Here is a 20,313-nt window from a genome sequence, read left to right as displayed (position 1 = left end):
TTCGCTTTGAAAGTGTCAAACTATGTTGTTTAGGAATGGCTATGAGGCAAAAATGAGTTGTTTAGTGAAAATAAACAGTCATAATTAATAAATATCTGTATAATTACATTTGCAAGATAAAGAATCTTCTGAACGGAAAACGTATTGACCCACAGCGCAATATTATGTTTTATTGTTAAATTATAAAGTGAATTTACTGTATCATACAAAATTAGTTAAAATGATTGTCCTAATTAATTATGGTTAGTTTAAATGACCTCATTGCAGGTCAGTTTACCAACTCACCATGAAATAATTTTGAGAAACAATATCATGATAACGTTAATTATTAATGTGCGCACGTTACCCCTCAACGAACACGCACACAAATATTCCCAACAGGAGGTTTGTGGCATTCAATTGTAATTTTACATCAGCTATTTTTTATAAATGTTATTCTCTATTATGTCTTTAATTTAAATTATATTCCTCTAAAATGTATCAAAGCAATTGCAGTTCTTTTTTCAAAGGGCAGTGTGTGTAATGTGTGTTCTCTGTGATGAGGGGATGGCTCTTTCATATCTGGAGCCTATCACGTCCTGCCTCTGCATCATGACACACCTCCAAAATATGACCACTTACTAAATGTATATATCATAGGTTAGAAAACTGAGCGTGTGTTTAAGTCACTGGTAGCGACTCCACACGTCAAAATAAGACAAGACAGCTGCTTGGGTAATAAAAAAAGTTTATAGATAAATAGTCTAATGAGACGGTATGAGGTGATGGTTTAAATCTTAAATTATAGGCTGTGACCGACAGAGACAGCGAATTGTAAAGTTTGTGGCATGTATGTGCGTTGTGGAGGATAACATTCCTTATAGTGGAGTTTTGTGATTTTTGTTTTATTGCACATGCTCTTATTGAACTCGACGCAACAGCGGAGCCTTATGACATTACGCACAGACCAGGAGCGGGGCTGCAAATGGGCGGCATAGGTGGCAACCTCTACCTCAGCATGTTGAATGGGACTGAAACGCAAACTTTCGGAAAGAACACCGACATCAGCAGTCACCTCCACCGCGGCGGCAAGGATCTATCAGAGTTTAAAATGGGGATCCAGGACGCGAGGTTTTACTACCCAGACTCTGTTCAAAGCGGGCAGGACGCTCTGGCTCTGCCGTACCACTCGGACCAGGCGGTGGGAGGGTACGGAGCGCAGCCCGGCAGGTTTTACGCACAGACCCTCGGTAGTTGCCCGTACGGCGGCGTGCGCTCGCCGCCAAGAAGCGGAGCCGTTCAGGGTTACATCCAGACGGCAGGTGACGGGTTTCCTACGGGCGGTAAAGACTTGTACTCACCTTCTCCGGAGAACTACCCGACGAGCTTTCAGCACGGCTACCAGCGGCCGCCTCTCTACCCTTTACCTGGGCTACAGGTGTGCGGGAAGACTCAGGCTCTGCTCAATAACTACCCGCTATGGGCCAAGTTCCACAAGTTCCAAACCGAGATGATAATAACCAAACAGGGGAGGTAAGTTTGACAGACAACTCCCACAATTCTCACTTATTTTCCCACACTAACAACAAACTGGTTGCTCTCTTGTGGTCAGTTTTTGGGAAAAGGTTAAAGAAATAAAAAAACACTTGTGATTTACACACTTTCAAATTCACTCACCGCCGCTCTTATCCATGATGAGCAGCTACCACTGACAGTGACTTCCTACAATTTAACATAAAATACTTTTCTGAAACTAAATAACACTTGTGCTGCCTTCTGCTGACTGGAGGTCATTAGTTTACTCATATTTTAGCTCCGGTTTATCTTGTAGGCATTACCACCATCATCGATCAGGTGACGTACTTGTTGGCAGCTTTGCGTTTTTAGTTGATGAGAATGACCTCTGAACATGTTCAGCATCATCGAAGTCGATTTTTGCTTTTCTGCTTTTCCGTGATTAGTCAGAGCTGAGTCATAATTAGAGTTTACGTAGAAATTGATCTGACAGTAAGTTATTTGAAATGGATGCTACTGTAGAATTTAAAATTCTTGATTTTAATTGGCCTAAAACATATTTTACATAGTGCTTTCTCTCAGTAAACTCAAATGCATTTCCACTCTTTTTCATTGCATTTCTTGTTTGTAAAAATTGGACCAAATCAAACATTTGCTTTGGGTTAAAGTTATCCAGGAAACGATGCAGCCAGAGAAACGATGAAGTGAAGCGAACATCAGTTGCAGACTAAGTTGGTGAAAAACATTTTGACACCTCTGCTTGACCGCTAAACTCACAGGGGTCCTCCACTTTAACACAGTGGGAATGTAACCCCAAACATGAGGCAAATCAATTACATATTGCCTCTTTTGTAATAAAATGGCACATTCTTATAACTTCTTACTCCCTGGAGGCAGCACTTCGCTACAATACCCGCTAAATTATGGTATGCAATTCATTTCTCGCCAGATATCTGTTAACTCTGCTTCCTGTGATTTTAATATTAGGATCGACAAATTTAAAATCAGTGACATATTCAACTCTTATATCTGCTCAGACTGAAAGTGCTTTAATACAATGAGATGTGATCAAGGGAGAAACAAACTTTTTGATAGTTAAACCTCAACGCGTAGGCGGCGGTGGAGACGATGATACTGAAATTGAGATAATAAAAAAAACCAAGTTTGTGAGCCCCCGAGCGGAGAGGGGCAGAGCCGGCACTGCCGGGCCTCTGAGGGGTCACCGAGCATTAAAATGCAGACATGTCGATGAGCATTAATTCACTAATATGCGACACTCGTGTTTGACAGATGGTTTCAGGCCATAGGTTTCTCATGAACAGAAAACAAGTGCGCTGTCACATAATAGGACACGGATATTTCCACTTCACTGTTTGTCAGCGGAACACACATTTTCTATTAGAGTGGCTGGGATTGTAATTATAATTTGAAATAATCTCATTTTTAAACCTTATTTGTGTTGTTTTTACACATTTGTTTGTGTTTTTCTAGTTTGAAAACCAGGATGATTCACAGTTTTAGAACAATAATGTCAATTTGCCAGCAGGTTACAGTCTTGCAAAAAGTTCCCCTTTGACCTGTATGATTTCTTTACTGTCAGAGTTATTCTGAGTCTCGGATATAGTTTCTTGAGAAGATTTCTTGACATTAGGTTGTCTTTTCTTTTAAAAGTTTGAACAAAAAATGCAAGATGCTCCAGTTCCATGTTTCACCTTATTGCATCAACAATATGGATTATTATTAAAGAAGTTGACATTATTGCATAAAACATTTCTATTGGAAATGTAAGGGGAGAGGTTCAGGTCGACATTGTGAAACAATTTTATTGGGTTTCTTGTTATGTTTGTGTGTGTGTGTGTGTGTGTGTGTGTGTGTGTGTGTGTGTGTGTGTGTGTGTGTGTGTGTGTGTGTGTGTGTGTGTGTGTGTGTGTTTTAAAACACAACTACTCTCAAAAGACAAAGACACTCACACACACACACAAAAACTACCCGCAATATAGCAGAAGGATCGGTGAAATGGGCGTGGAGGTGTTATCCCTCCACATGTGACAAAAAGCAAATTGTCATGTTGTATAAAAACCACAAACCTCATATTACGAAAATTTCAAAAATGTTCTCTCCCTTTTATCTTCACTCCCTCGCTTACATGCAGAACTGCAAGTATCCAGCACAATAAGTCACAAAAGCTAGATTTTGGAGGAGATCAGCTGAGGATGAGTACAAAAAAAGAGAAAATATTTCAATATCAGAGGCAATATCCTCCTTAAAGTTTCATCTTGGGTTCAGGCTTCTACAATAATTATATGTGATTTTATAGAAAAGTCTGAGGGTCTGCAATGTGAATCAAAAAGCAGAAAAGGTGAAAAGAAAGTCTAGAAGGGTCGAAGCGAAGGGTCAAACACAACTGAGCCTTTAGATGGCCACGCTGAGATGGTGAGGCACCTTTGAAGTTCAGGAAGTAAAAGACTAGATTCTGTTTTTTTACCAGCCTGCACTAGACGCCTGGTGCACTGACTGACTGATCTCTCAGAAGTTTTGCTCATGCACCACACCTGGGCTTTGAAATCTAGAGACATGTTCATGGCCTGTAGCAAAGGGGGCCAAATTCATCTGCGCTTCTCATGAGCTACATTCAGATCATCACATTAGTGCTGTTTGACTCTTGCACAAAAGGCAAAGTTCATCGAGGCTGCACACAGTTGATATAAAACATGTAATCTTTTGTTGTCCTAGATGACAAACAGTTGAAGAAAGAAAACGTCAGAAAGAGGCTTTTCACATGCAAAACAATGGGACTTTCTGATATAGTGAAAAAAGAAATCAAGTGACTAAAACTGAAAAGAGAAAGTGAAGCTTTTTTCCTCATTCATGTGTTGCCCAATGTGTTATCCATCACCTGGGGTGTGCTTAGTTTAGATATTAGTCAAGAGGACAAACTTTTCCCTACAATGGCTTCTAAGAAGCACATTCATTTTAAAAGGGGACTTTTCAGGAAATAACAATTGACTGGTAACTATTTTCATAAGAGTAAACACACTTTTGAATTAATTGCATATTATCAACCTCAAAAACCTTTTGCCAAAAAATGTAAAAGTCAATAAGTAGCAAGTCATGCTGACAAAGTTCTGCATGATCATAGAGTCTGTATAAGGAGATAAGACTGACTAAATGATCTTCCTTCAAATACCTTTCAGGGAAATAATGCAGAGCTAAACTTCAGCGTTAGAAGAATCATGCTCATCTGCTCTCTCTGCTCCACTGAGTCCAAACTGTAACACGTATCAGTCTGATGTCTGATCGTTTTTCAGAGAGGAAATAATCCTTTGATTTATTTTGTCCACAAGAACAGTAGGTACTTATTACAAAGTACTGCTATGAGCATATTATTTGCAGAAAAGCAGAATTATCATGCAGAATATTCAACATATATGGGGAATTTTAACTTACTGCTCTTCTACAACATATATGAGCATTATTATTTGCATAACATGTTTATTAGTACATCATTTAAATAAGAAATTAGTATTTTAAATGGACTGCAGCTGCTTAGTAAAGTCCAACAAAGAAATGTATACTGATTGAATCGTCAAGTATATTTCCAAAGTATGTCATATTTTGGAAATGATCACTTCACATCACCAAGGTCATTAGAGTGGGAGTCTTCTCTGTTGTGCCTGGCTACAGACACACAACGTGATGCACTAATGTTAAAAATGTCAAAGAACAAATTTATAAATGACATTGTTTCAAAAGTACTGCAAGATGCCATTTTAAGGAATATTTGGAAGTCTTGTGTATTAATTCTTTATTTCCATCTGAAAGCAGAAGTGGAACTATTTCAAGGTTTTAACAGTATGACATGTCACTTCCTGTTCAGCTGCTTAAGTGAGCATAAGGAGCTTTTCACAGAAAGATGTAGCGGCACTATATTCTGCTAGCTAAAGAAGCCCTTCTTCTTACCGTATTAATAACCTCTACTAATTATTGAGTGATGAAATCCACCACAGTTTGAGTCACAGGCCAACCCTTGCTGGCCTCAACTTGTTATTTTTCACCAGGGTCTCTCTATAGTTAGTTTCCAAGAAGGTTAATAAAAACATCAAGGCTGAGAGGACTGAACAATATACTGCTAATTTGTTGTGTGATTATTGAGATACTAAATATGTACCAGTTTTCTCACGAGTGTCAGTTTTACTTTTTGTCAAGAAATACAAAAACTAACAATGAATGTATCTACTAGTAAGTACTATTTGTGTATCAAAGCCTGATATATGTTCTTCTTCTGTGCCATAGAGCTCCAGTGTTGTCCAAAGAACTATTAAAAACACATCAATGAGCCACAGTTACACCGGCTGACATGTTCTTTCATTACCAGGAACACACACACACACACACACACACACACACACACACACACACACACACACACACACACACACACACACACAGTAGTTTATTTTGACTCAATCTCACACATGCTACAAATACTCACTAAAGGCCCAAATGTGGATTAATCCGCCACTGGACATAGTCCCCAACAAATGCACTATTTCCTCCTATTGGAGTAATATACGCTAAATCCTACAGTGCCCAGCTGTTTTAGGTAATTACTGAGCCTTTTCTTTAAAAATGAAACTGTATATCTGGGACCTATTGTATAGAAATAAATGGCCTTGACACAGGGAAGTATTGAGAAATGGACTTACACGTTCTATTTGGTCTTTTCATCTTATTTGTTGATAAGAAAAATACAGAACACCATCCTCATTCTTTATGAGGTATGAAGCATGAAATCAGCAGTTTGAACAATTGAAATTTCAACATATCTTAGTCACTGAATTCCTCTGCAATAAGTCAATACAGAAGCAAGAGTGTCTGTGTTAAAGAGTGCTTGTGTCCGGCAGCAGCTGTAGACTGGCATGTTTTCGTCACAGATGATCAAGCGTACGCACAGTGACAAAAACTGGACCTGAACTCCTGTCTGGATGAATCAGTGGGTGCGCTCATGTAGAAAAGTCCTCTCCCTGGTGAATATCCAGTTCCTCTTCTCCTCAAGCCTATGCCGTGAATCCCCAGGACAAACCCTCCACCTCCCTCCCTCCCTCCGCTCCACCCTCTGCTCTTTCCTTTTCCCCAACCCCCCCGCGCCCTTTCTCTACCCAAACCTCCCTCTTCCTCTCTCCAAAATCCTCACAGTTTATTTTGATTTTTTTGGGGTTTTTTAAATGTCACTACCAGCGGTACCGTTTCTCTCTGTATTACTGGCTGGTTAACCACACTCATCTGTTTCTGTGGTATTTTGTTTGAAAGAAAACCGTTATGAGTATTCATGTGCGTATACATACACCTGGATCAGAGCACCAGCCGGTTTACATCACTGTCAAGGTTTCCATTGAATCAGAGTGGCACACTGGCAGGTTGGTGAGGGAGTCTGTCTGGTAGCTGTAGAGCTGCAGGTTTGATTTCCACTGGTGTTGAAGCAAGTGTATTTGCGCCTCAGTCTACTGCAAACAGGCAACACTGTTGTGGTAGTAACTGTCATGCAAAAATAAACCCTGTGTGTCAAACTAGTCAGCAAGCAGCATAGATACTGTATGCTTCACTACCACTCCACCGCCACCACACTAGCAATAACTGCCATCACGTGTTTTGTGTTTTTCAGCTTCCCTCTCTGAACTCTGTACATAATACAGAGAGATACAGAGAAAGAGTGACGCCCCCGCATGCAAATACCACTCTCTGTTGTGTTTTCTATGGTTTCCCCCTTGCAAAGTTCTAATTTCCAATAAAAGGCTTTAGTGTAAGTGAATCGACAATATCAGTGGAGCTAAAACGATAACTACTCATCTTTCCTCTAGATTACTCTCATACAGTGGAGGCATACCCTGCACTGCAGAGTTTCTGTTTTCACTTGTATTAAAACTCTGCAGTGGAAGAAGAGCCCTTTCACCTGTTCTCTGCGAGCCAGTCAAGAGCTGCTGCCTCGATTTGGTTTCACAGAGAACTATGATTGATTGTTGAACTGGACTGGCTGTGTGTGTGTGTTGTGTGTGTGTGTGTGTGTGTGTGTGTGTGTGTGTGTGTGTGTGTGTGTGTGTGTGTGTGACATTGACATTAAAAGATAAAGTGTTTCTACAATACTTTTGTAGCAGTGTTAATATATTACTATGTATGCGAGTGATGTCAGGGTTAGTATTGCTTCAATATTTGTGCCAATTGGTTTTGGTTTTACCAAAATACTTGGGGACTACCTTCAGCGGCGGATTAATCCACACGTGGTGCTTTACTGAGTACTTGGGGGGGCAGGACAGTGTTTGTGGGATTGAGTCAAAATAAACAGTGTGTGTGTTAATTCAGTGCAACAGTGTGGCTCATTGAAGCTGGCGTTGATGCACACACACACACACACACACACACACACACACACACACACACACACACACACACACACAACTTTAACTAAATTGTCAATATTTGTATTTAAATCAGGAACTAATTATATAAGATTATGAATCTGACCAGACATTTAATGCTATTCTATTCTTGACAATACTCTGCTACAAATGCATTTCTGTCAGCACAAACAAACATGTTTCACATTGAATTATTATTAGAAGTTTAACCTAAAAGCATCAAGAGATCAAATACTGCAGTCATCAGATCTTATCTATTTGTTTCACCCACAGCAACAAGTTTTAGAAAAGGGCGTTTCTTTAAAAGGAAGTCTTTGTCTTTTATGTACAGTCTCTGCACTCAATGACTAATTTAAGACAAGCACTGTCTAAAGAACAATGATCACTTCCATACCTCTAGACTCTTTCAATGCATTTGTATAACAACAATTGTATACACTTGTATTCACCCTGTATTTAAAAGCATGCATTTGTGCTGCAAACATACTTAAATTAAAACTCACTTCTCACATTGAACTAAAAGTATAATGGAGGGCGGTGCTGGTCGCCCATCACTCATTAGAAATACTCCACAGTCTCAGGTGCTATTAGCCAGTGTAAAACAGCTGGGTCAAATGTCAAACATGTTGCCTTGATTTATTACACACTGGGGACCTCATATAGACTCAGAGTGCAGTGCAAGTTCATATTCAAGCACATAGCATGAATGAGAATGAAGTGCATGAATCATTCAGTGGTTCATTGAAACACTGAGTTTTTAATTTCAGGAAGTACACTTAATCGCTTTCTTTGAGAGAGTTAAATAAGAAGATCGATACCACTCTAATTTCTGTCCGTTAAATGTGAAGGAGATATTTAGCTTAACAAAAACACCAAAGGCAGCCTGAGCACATAAACCAAGGGATAGCATTAAATAAGAAAAGTTGATCTAAAATACATATTTGAAAGCATTTAAGAATGCCTGATAGTCTTACCCCAGTATACTCCATTAGATAATTGTAAATTGTGATGTACAAATTGTAAATGTACCTTTTGTACCACTTCAAAGTGGCTTTCTGATGGACTGCTGTTAGTGATCAATAATGGAGACCTAATAAATTAAAGTTTGAATGTCAAATCCTAACGACGTTGGTAATCTTCTCACTTTTACTCTAGTGCCACCATCAGGCCCAATTTATAATGTGTCCAATACTTTGGTTTATGACCAAATACGTGCAAAGCTAATGATATTCCCATCAGCTTCAGCTGTACTTTGGTTTTAGTGCTGATTATTATTAGCAAGCTAACACGCGAAACAAAGAGGGCGAACATGGCAAACATTACACATGCTTACCGGCAGCATGTTAGTATTTGTCGGTATTGTTAGCATTTAGCTCAAAGCACCGTTGTACAAGCTCATAGAGTCGCTTGTATGGCTGCAGACTCTTAGTATTGTTTACAGTTTGATAAGCCAGGCAGGAGCGTATCCAGGGTCTTATATTCCCCAGCTTAATATCCTCGTAATAAGACACATTAACAAGACCTTTCAACGGGTTTTATGTTCTCAGCAATGTATGTTTCTCTAGGTCAGATGTTGAAAACCCCCACTTACAGCCTACTGATGTTATGCGCCTGCAATCCTATGCTCTCAAATTTGCGGGCAAGACAGTTCTTTGTTTTTTCTTCAGACATTGATATCTCCACAGTGGCTGAATGGATTTGTACCATTCAAACTGCGAAGATAGCCCTTACCAAGCTCTTACAATGTTAGTTTATATCAAGAACATGATACGCTGGGAACATAGGGATGACCCCATCCAGGCCAACTGTTTCCAGTCTTTATGCTAAGCAGCTTCTAGCTGTAGTTTCATATTTACCCGACAGACACGACTTATCAATCCTCTCAGCAAGAAGTCAAATGATCAGATTTTCCAAAATGTCGACCTTCTGCAGAAAATTATTGTAACGTTCATGTTGTGACGTGTCTACGTTGCTCTGTTTAATATGAAATGGGAACTTCTCTGCAGGGTTAGTAATCCTGCAGCACCAAGTGCTTCTCCATCAACACTACATGTATGGTGCATTCATGAATATGCCACTGTAGACTGTCACAAGTGTCTGTCATGTGTTTGTGGTTTTGAGTACACAGTGTCCATGTATTATGTGTGTGTCCCCTTTCTCTGGGTTTAACCCAGCCTCTGCGTCTCCTTCCGTCGACCGTAGTGCCCGGGGACACCCTGACCTCCCGGTTACCTCGTCTCACTGAAGCCTTCTTTGTTCAAACCAAGTTCAACATGTAAAGCGCTCAAGCAATCAGGAGCAGCTTGTGGGGGCATCTTTTATTAAAAGCAGCATTAAATATTCACCTACATTTGCCCCCGTCAGCCATGCCATCCCCTCCACCTCTCATCCATTACTACTATAATTTAGATTCTTCAGCTGTTCAGAGCAAAGGCAAACAGGAATCACCTCCCTGCCTTACGTCCATACATTATTGTCCTTAAAGAACACAGCTTCATTCACATCATTCTTTTTGTATTTGATATTATGTATACTTCATTTTCACCATCCATATTTGGAAAGGACTTTTCTTAGAAACATACAGTGGGTTGGAGAAAAGGAGACTGCTGAAAATAACTATTAGTTGCACAAACAACAACAAAGCTAACTGATTTAAAGCATGTCAGACTAAGAGCGTTCCTCTGAAACAGCATGCATCATTGCACATTTTTTGTTTTTTGATTTAACAGCGTGGATCGCATTGACTTTGCATAATTTGTCATTTCGCCTCATGCATTTCCTTCATCCTTCTTGTTCTTTCAAGGCAGAAAATAAAGTCTTGAGTAAAGAATACTGCTCTCAGTGGGTCAGATTCCCTCGGTGGTAGTCGTACATGCATTTTACATCCTCATCAATGCACAAATGCTTTAAGCATCAAATTCCAAAAGGAAATATTGTCCAGATCTGTTCACATTTTTAGTACATCTATTTCTTTTTTTTACATTTACATTTCAGTTTTACTGTTTTTTTACTGTCAATTTAAATTTTTGAACTTTTGTTGAATCGTTGAGGCATGCAGATTATAGCTATACAATGTTTTTCTTTGCAATACAAAAAAAAAGCGGACAGAAGGATTTTGAAAAGATTAATCCTGTTTTCCCCCGTGTGTTTATCCAGGAGGATGTTCCCTTTTCTGAGCTTCAACATCAGTGTTCTGGATCCGTCTGCCCACTATAATGTCTATGTCGACGTGGTTCTGGCTGACCAGCACCACTGGAGGTACCAGGGCGGCAAATGGGTCCAGTGTGGGAAAGCAGAGGGTAACATGCCAGGTACGTTTCAAACTCAGAATATTAAATCAAAGTAATGGATTAATGTTTTATTGTTCTGTTGCTGCTTTGATAAGAAACATTTCCCATGGTCAGAGAATATACATTTACATTCTGTGCTAAAGTTAGTAGGCATTAGAACATTAATTCTAAACATTCTTAATGTGAATAATAAGCTCTGTGTTCTGAAAGCTACATTATCAATTTTAATATATAATTATTATTCATTGCAATTCAGAGGGACATAGTACTTCTTGCTCCATTACATTTCAAAGCTTTAACTAGTTACTTTGCAGATTCATTATAATACAAAATATTTACAAAGAAATGATTACAGATTAAACTCCCCAGCAGTATATAAAGTCATTCAAAATCAGCACCACCTTTACCAGCTGAAACATTAAACACATAAATGCATCACTTATTATAATCCAGTAATATACTGTATATTATTCTGGAAAGAGCCATTTTGCATAATAAGAATTTTTTGTTTTGGTATTTAAGTATCTTTTAAGGTGAAGATATTTGTAACTTTACTCAAGTGATTAACTTGTAAGAATTACATACGCACATTTCTAGTATCAAATTCTGACAAAGAAAATGATCGAACATGATCAGCTTGTTGCGTGCAACATGGAAGATCTTGAGGAAGTGGTTTATTTAGCAATATTGTAGCAAACCTACATGCATTGACTAGAGAAACCAAGATGTGCATCATGGTTCACACGGGGTCTGAGAGGTTTCTGTGGACATTTTAGAGATATTCATCCATAAAAATTTAAATAAACCAAATTAATTCACTGTATGCATTTAGGTGATACTATTAGTGAATACCAACCCTAACCCAGCAAAGGGAGGACGACTCAAATGCAGGCAAGCAGGTAGGATAAAGGGAAACTTACTCAAGGCGATGGTCAGGAACAGGCTTACAGGTTGGCAGTGTAGACAACCGGATCTAAGAGGTGCAACGTGTGAGTGGGAACAGGCAAGGAAAAGCAGGAACCGATCAGGTTTGGTAAAATATGGATGGGAAAGTGGAAACAGGTGAGCAGGTGAATGAGAGGTCAGGTGACTGGGACAGGTAGGAAAGTCTGAGGGCATCTTTTTTTTGTAGGATGGATTAAATAACGTTATTGCATTAAATGACTCCACACATGTAACCTGCTCCCTAAAGTTAGCATACTTGTTCAAGCATCAAGTTTCAAGAGACTGATATATTGTATCGATGCATATGTCGGCCGATAAGTAAAAAGCAATTGCAGCACAGTAATGCCAAACAGTAAAAAAAAATAATAATAATTATCTACGTGATTCGCACTAACGTTGTTTCTTTATGTTAAAGAATATTACTATCAGCCCACATATATCATTTTTCAAATATACATATTGGCCTCCAACATCCAGTGGCCAGGCTATTGATTCAACCACCTCAATAACCTGTCCAATGAAAATCATCTCCCACTTTTGTATCTACAAAACCTTTTGGATTTTCTTAGCTCATGAAAAGTTGACATTTTGGAGATACATGGTTTTCATAGCATCCCTCAAAGCCTCTTGTGATGAGACTCCTCTGCTTCCATTCATATTTCGTTCTTCTCTCTTCCTCCATTCAATCACTATTTCTTACTGTTCACACCTCAGAAAAAAACAAGTCAACCAAGACGATCTTTAATGTGTTTGATGATATACTAACCACAATTATAGAAATAAATGAGAGAAAGAGCAAGGTGTTGTCACACATGTACCAGGTGTTGGGGAAAGGTGATTGATGACAGTTACAGTGATAGAAACTGCGGTGAAACAACTTTACTCAATTAGATTTAATAATGCACTTATGTGGTGTGCACATAGAAGGTTAGCAGGTCATTGTGGTAACGCTGTGAAAAATCATGCTTGTATCCAACAATATTGTCCTCGTCAGCAGAGAGTAGTCGTTCATTTCTACCAAATAAATGTATTTGATTTTCGTTTTTTATAGAAATGGGCAGTTCAAAACACTAAATTGGTCTTTTCTCTCTTTTTCACATAATTTTTATAATAATACCAGTAATGGTATTACTGTTATTATTTATTCTGTCATCATCATCGTTATAATAATAATTATCATTATGTTTTTTGAAATATTTTATTTGTATTTATATATATATGGTTATTTAAAAAAGCATGGCAATACCATGTTTTTCTTCTTTTTTTTAATGATGCTTCCCATAAAAAGCAAGATCAGAAACACTTATAAGAAATATTATAAATGTGGCTCATGGTGTTTTTTTGCACTTACAGGGAACAGGATGTACATGCACCCTGACTCTCCCAACACAGGAGCTCACTGGATGAGACAAGAAGTGTCTTTCAGCAAACTCAAGCTCACCAACAACAAGGGCAGCACCAATAATGTGGCACAGGTACCACTTCATGTTCTCTGCCTTCTACCTTTTGTCTTTCCTCCAATGATTCTGTATTTCGGCATCGTATTAAGAGCTTCTGAAACCATTGATTTGTACTCATCTTTAACAAATAGGTATTACATACAGTGCTAATTTTCTGACATAGGCCCTTTTCGCTCTCTGTCTGACCTCACATTTCCTGTCTGATTATCCTCTATTTTCTATCAAATGATGGCCGAAAGTCTCAAAAATACCTGTCTCCCCTCTCCAGATGATCGTGCTCCAGTCGCTCCATAAGTACCAGCCTCGCCTTCACATCGTGGAGGTGAAGGAGGACGGCTCTGAGGATCCCTTCCTCTCATCCAAAGCTCAGACCTTCATCTTCCCAGAGACTCAGTTCATCGCTGTTACTGCTTATCAGAACGCAGATGTAAGTTGCATCAATCACAGGGAGATAGTTTTGTATGCGTGCTGTTTCAAATGATGGTCTATTATGTCAATCAATTCTGACATGGTAAAAGCCTGAGAAAAGTGCCACTTCTACGAGTAGGGATCTGTTACTTTGATTTATTTAATTTACACACTTAAATAATGTAAGAGCTATTGATTTAATACCAACATGTCTTATCCACCCTCTTAATGAGGTTCAGAGTTCAATGATTCATGTCACAGCCATGCTTCAAATAGAAGCTTTGGTTTATGCATGCATGCATCAAAAATACACAAACACTAATTTACACTCCTACAATCTACTCTAAGTGTTAACATGCGTTACTACACAGTGGCTAAGTTCACCTGTCCTCAGCTGACCCGAGGACTGTAGCTCAGTCCTCTCCAACATGGGCTGTATTTATCTTTAACAGCTGCTCAAATACATTGTGTAAGAGTTACTGTCATCCAAAAGCATACACTCGCCCTTTTTGTGTGATGGTGTGTGTGCCCAAGATAAACTTTTCAACAACAAGAAGAAATTGCATGTTATCCTCATTAATTATTAGTCTGTGACCTCCTCTCTTTCTGCTCTCTTGTTTCTCTTACGTGGTTGCTCACACCTTCTCTCTTTTCCTATGCCTACATTCTCTCATTGCCCTCCTCCTATTCCTTACACAGATCACTCAGCTGAAAATAGACCATAACCCCTTCGCTAAAGGTTTCCGCGACAATTACGACACGTAAGTCAAATTATTCAGAAAAGCTATATTTGGAGTCAATCTTCAACTTTTAGATATTTTTTTAACCTGAACTGGATTATGGCTGCTAGTTAAATATCTCCCTTTAAATATTGGAATAGATGCAATTACTGCGCTGCTTGAGCATGCTGCAGTGAAAGGGCTGTGAGATGGTTGATAGATAGTTTGAGGTTTGGGCAGGAAATAACACCTTCTGCTTTTATTTCTCTTCTCACACTCTCTTCTCTTCCCCTGTTGCCTAGGCTGTACGCTCCTCCTGACTCTGATCGCCTCACCCCCTCCCCTACAGAGAGCCAGCAGCTGATGCCAGGGAGCTGCTACCCCCAAGGCTACCTCTCTGAGCAGTACATGAGCCCCCTGCCTCAGAGCCGCTTCTACGGCCGCGAGCCTCTTGGTATGGGCCAGCAGCACAAAGACCCGTCCTCCAGCCCCGGTCCTCACAGCCGCTGGTACCTGCCGCCTCAGCAGGGTGTGGCCACCAATCGGCTTGACTTCACTTCCTCCTATGAGGGGGACTTCTCCGGAAATGGTTTCTACAAGCCCTTCCCCTTGCAGACCTCCGCTCACCATGCCCTCAGCTACTACCCAGACCATCCTTTTGCATCTCCGAGTGTGTCTGTATCAGGAGCCACCTCAGCGGGCTGGACCACAAGCCGGCCCACCCCTCAGTACCTCAGCCACCCGAGTAAGCCCGGCCCCAGTCTGGGCTGGTTTAGACCCATATCGTCCTCTTCATCCTCCTCATCTTCTTCTACGTCGCCTGGCAACCACAGGCTGCACCCGCCCTCACTCCTCGAGCCTCTGCAGCCGCCCCTGCTGCAGGACAAGCCCAAAGACACTGTGGAGGTGGTGGCAGAGGACCCCTGGCTCGAACCTCCCTCTGTGAAATCAGCGGCCTCGGCTGACTCTGGCCTGTTTGAGGGAGGCGTGGGGGACAACAAGAAGAGGAGGGTGTCGCCGTACACGTCCAGCACTGAAAACTCCCCGCCTCCGCGCAGTGGAGAGGTCTGCGAGAAGGACAGCAACAGCAATGCAGACTACTATAACTATTACACCCACTAAAGGCCTCCCAGAGTCTTACCACACCGCCCTCGTGAACATGCATTGGTCTGATAAAGGGCTGGAACAGACAAATACCAGAACCTGCAGCCTCATCTGCTGCCCCATCACAGTGTCTCGATAAAGTCCCCCCTCAAAGTGTCAAATGAATACAGGAGCAACTTTCAAGGTTGCTGTCAAAGTTAGTGTTGAACCAAAGTGGATGTGACCAGGAAACTAGCCTAGAGTCACATAAACACCATACAGACAAACAGACCTGTGACTTAAGCCTTTGAAACATCTGGAGAGTTGGGGAAAAAAATTATCTGCATATCTACTTGCTGACAGACGCCTGCAGGGATTGTCTGTTCTTTCTGCATCAAACACTCTCTCTGTCTCTTTTGCTCTGTCTTGTCTCTTCCTTCTTCTCACCCTCAACCTTTCACACATACTCTCACAATATGCTTACGGTCATTTCCCCTGATGATTCTGAGCAGAAATTACATTTCACATGCAGTCTTCTCCTAATGTGTATAGTGCAGCGCCCACCAGTGTCGACAGAGGAGCGTTGCAGGCTGACAGTGCAGAGGCCAAAGTGAACTGATGTCAGAAGGTTAAGAAGGTTTAGCAAGCACATGTCCTCATGCCTAATCTAAGTCAACCCAGCTAGGACAACCTCTTCTGTGTGTGTGTGTGTGTGTGTGTGTGTGTGTGTGTGTGTGTGTGTGTGTGTGTGTGTGTGTGTGTGTGTGTGTGTGTGTGTGTGTGTGTGTGTGTGTTAATGTTAAGTAAATAAGCGACCACAGCAGAAATAGCAAGACCTTTCAACTGGAGACAATCCAACATATCCCAGGTGTAAAAAGAAGAGCTTGTATCTGGAATAATAATTTACATTTCATAGTAAAATGTTGCCCATCTGGGTATTTGCAGGGTAAAGCAAAGGCATCAAATCTCTGTCTGTTTGCACTGAAATATGATTAGATCCTTGCACTATATGTCCGAAACACAGAGACGGATAATATTGACATCCTGGTTATTATGATAAAACCTCACTTAAAACAGATGTTTTGAAGAGGGGGGGTCTTATAGAAAACAAAAGAATGGTATAGCTTCATTAGAGCTGCAACGCTTCATCAATTCAATTCAATTAATCGACAACTATTTTGATAATCGAATCACTTAAAGCAAAATAAACATTTGCTGGTTCAAGCCGTCAAGCTGTCACCCGCTTCGAATGTTATCAGCCGTAATCAGTGGCTATAATGTTGAGCTGAACCCCTGGGTTGTGCCAAAAAAGACATTTAAAGACGTCCCCCTGGGGCGTGGGAAATTATAACAAGAATTGTACTATTTTCTGACATTTTATAGCCAGAATGATTAATCGTTCAATCAAGATCATAATCAACAGATGAATCGATGATGAATATAATCGTTAGTCGCAGCCTTAAACTGGGAAAACAACCAGCTGTTTCTGACGCTTTCAAGCACATCATGGTCCTCTTCCGTGGAGGGAGTTATCCAGTTGTCTAGGAGATTATTTTGTTCAGGTGACCCAAGTGTGGAACTTCAGTCACTTGATTACCGCCGATCAAAACGTGAAGTGGGTGTGGAAGCTGTTTCAAACTGCCCCTAAATGGGATTTCACACGTTAAAAAACTAGTGATAATAAGGATCTCACTTTCTCAAATTCTGGGTCTGAATCAGATCTGTAAACTGCTATAAATGTTCCTAAAATCTAATATGTCAAGGGAGGAGATGGGAGCCTGCAGCATGAAGAATAATGCTCTTGGAGTGGAGGTGGATGAAGAGCAAATGGTGTGAGATTCTGGTGAAAAAAGCTGCCAATGTGTGTTAAGACATTCGGTAGTGGTCACAAAAATTGGAAAATACTCCTATGTTATGGTGTAGCTCAACTACTCCTATGTTGTTAGCTTTGAGGTCATTTAAAGACATAGATAAGTAATGGAAAACATGCATCTTAGCACCAGGCGTAAACAAGGCCAGCTGGAAACTGCTGCAGTCAGTGGATATGAAAATGCTCCTGTCACCACACACACACACAAATCAAGACAGCGATCAATTCCAGCATCGATAACAACATAACTGGAAAACAGTATTGGCAGGGAAGTGTGAGCGATTAAAACACACATAGACAAACTGCACCCACTGTACATGAACAAAGCCACAGTATTATCTCTGTGTGTATCTGCCTGACTTTCGGCATCTGTCAATACCTGATATGTTATGATCCACTAAAGTTAGGCACGATAGGAGATGAATAAATCCAGTTTTTGTTATCTTCACCGTCATTTTGATTGTAAGTGAGCCGAGAGGAACAATTCAGTGAGATTGAAACCTGTTTGTGAGGGAAGAGCGAGACACACCTGGTGGAGATCTGCGCTCTACTGAGTGCACTTTTCTAGTTCAAACTAAAATACATACAATTTCCCGCCGGGACTCTTTCTCTCCAACATTTTTAATCTTCTTTGCTGTGGTGCTGCAGGTTTTCCCAAACCCTTCCCGTACAGTAGGAGCAGAGCAACAGTGCTGCAGACGCGTGAAAAGTGGGTCATTCAGAATGTCCCCATGCACCTGTAGGTAACGGACGAGGCACTGTCACCCTTAAATCCACGATAAACAGGAAGAAGTGACCAGACAGACACTCTGAATTTCCCCCCTAGTCTTCGGGCCTATCATGTCGTGACACTGGCTGACAAGAGTCCCCGCTTGCAGCCTGGTGACAGAAATGAAGAGTGAGGCTGCAGTCGGCGCTGATCAGAGATCTGCTCCTCATTCCTCACCAGGTGTGCTAATGGCCTCAGACAACACTGGAGGCGACAGGCAGGCTCTCACTCGGTGCAGTGCAGGGTTACTTTAGTCTTTTCTGAGGGAGAGATGAAATTAAAAATAAATCTGCCCTCTTGAAATGCCTAAAATAAGTTTATGAAAACTGTACGAGCAGTCTGTAACCTACTGTAGAGTTTACCTATGTCCCGTGTTCCCCAGCACAACATCTTCTTAATGTGACACAAGTAGGACACCGTTCAAACCATTTAGAGTTCTCAGCAATGTTGAGCTATTCCTTCTCAGCAGTCATGCCTGACTAAAGAACTAGGATGTGATCATCGCACATATCAACCTGCTGCCACTAAACATTTCATACCATGAAGACACTGAGGTCATGTAGTCTGGATTTGTTTTTTATTTGGGGGCTTTAGGGACTAGGGGGGAGTTAACTTTGTACAGTTGAAACTTGCTTACAGTATTTTCTAGACTCAATATATTTAAATTTGATGCAACAAAATTAAACTGACCTAATGAAGTTTCTCCCCTCCTGGCAGGGGGGAAGAGGACTGAAACTTAGACCTTCATGTTGGGAAAATAAATCTACAGAAATGTGAAAAATCCAAATAATTTGACAATTTTACAGCCTTTGTTTTTGGGGCCTGGTCCATATTTAGGGGAAGCCCTAGGGGATTGGATTCCTGCTGACTTTTTTCTATTTTTATCTTGGCTTTGGCCCCGTTTGCCTTATTGAGGTTTGACATTTTGACACAAAATTCAGGCTCTTTTCTGAGCTAAACTGGTTTTCTAAACGCGTTGTATGATGACTGGGACTGCAGCACTTGGCAAAATGGCCCTAACAGTGATGTTGATGCAAAAATGACAAACTGTCTGAAGTTCAGCCCTTAACCATTTAAATAACTAAGTTAAATGGTAATGAAGTGTTAATTGTATGCTGAAAACAGAATGGATATAGTGTATTTTGCTTGTGTAACATTTCCAAAAGATGTATTATTTAATGTTTATGTTGACATCTGTCAGATGATGACTCTTGATGAACCTTATAAAGGTGCAATGGACAATTCTTGTTTCAAGTGCAATTAATAGAAAGTAAATTAGTTTAGAATTAATGATGGCATTTCAAAAACAATGAGAGCAAAGTTGTATGTTGTACTGACCTGTGGACGATGTCAGTTATTTATTTTTACGTGCTGTGGTTTGTTACCTGTTTTAACTCCTGCACATTCATGAGTGCAAGTTCTCACATCAAACGGGAGAAAGAATCTTCCAGACGCCTCAGGAACAACCCCTGCTGGATATATCAGCTATTACAATCAGCCAATCCCTGATGTTTAACCTTGAATACCTCCATTTCCCATGAGTCTGTGTTTTTCTTGAACACACATTTCCCTCAGTAAGAGAATAAGACTGTGTGGGAACTGTATTCCCACTGTATTTACTGTATGATATAGAAATAGAGTGAAGAAGGAAGACCAGACAAGGTTAAGCAACAAGCATGTTATTTTTTTGTGTGTGATCCATGTGCACCGTTTATGTCGAGGGAACAACAATCCTCCTTTGACTCTTACATTGAGAGCTTATGCATTGCAAAATTAAGATTTCTGAATGGGTGAAAACTGTTATTTATTAAAAGGTGGCATAATTGTGTATTGTATTGTTTTTTTATTCATGAAATTAAAGC

At 40.4% G+C, this 20,313-nt stretch overlaps 1 protein-coding gene across 1 annotated transcript; it reads left to right on the top strand.

Moving 5' to 3' along the window:
* The first annotated feature begins 681 nt into the window (after positions 1 to 681).
* tbx21 (T-box transcription factor 21) lies at positions 682 to 20,276 on the top strand. The gene is made up of 6 exons (XM_029456238.1): positions 682 to 1,512; positions 11,064 to 11,218; positions 13,496 to 13,617; positions 13,871 to 14,029; positions 14,710 to 14,771; positions 15,032 to 20,276. Exons 1-6 carry the CDS (start codon positions 965 to 967, stop codon positions 15,849 to 15,851), a joined length of 1,866 nt encoding a protein of 621 aa, XP_029312098.1. The 5' UTR covers positions 682 to 964; the 3' UTR covers positions 15,852 to 20,276.
* The last annotated feature ends 37 nt before the right edge of the window (positions 20,277 to 20,313 follow it).

This window comes from Cottoperca gobio, chromosome 19 (genome assembly GCF_900634415.1).
Source record: "Cottoperca gobio chromosome 19, fCotGob3.1, whole genome shotgun sequence".
NCBI classification, from domain to species: domain Eukaryota; kingdom Metazoa; phylum Chordata; class Actinopteri; order Perciformes; family Bovichtidae; genus Cottoperca; species Cottoperca gobio.
Note: the sequence above shows the minus strand (reverse complement) of the source record. Positions and strands in the feature narration are given on the sequence as shown.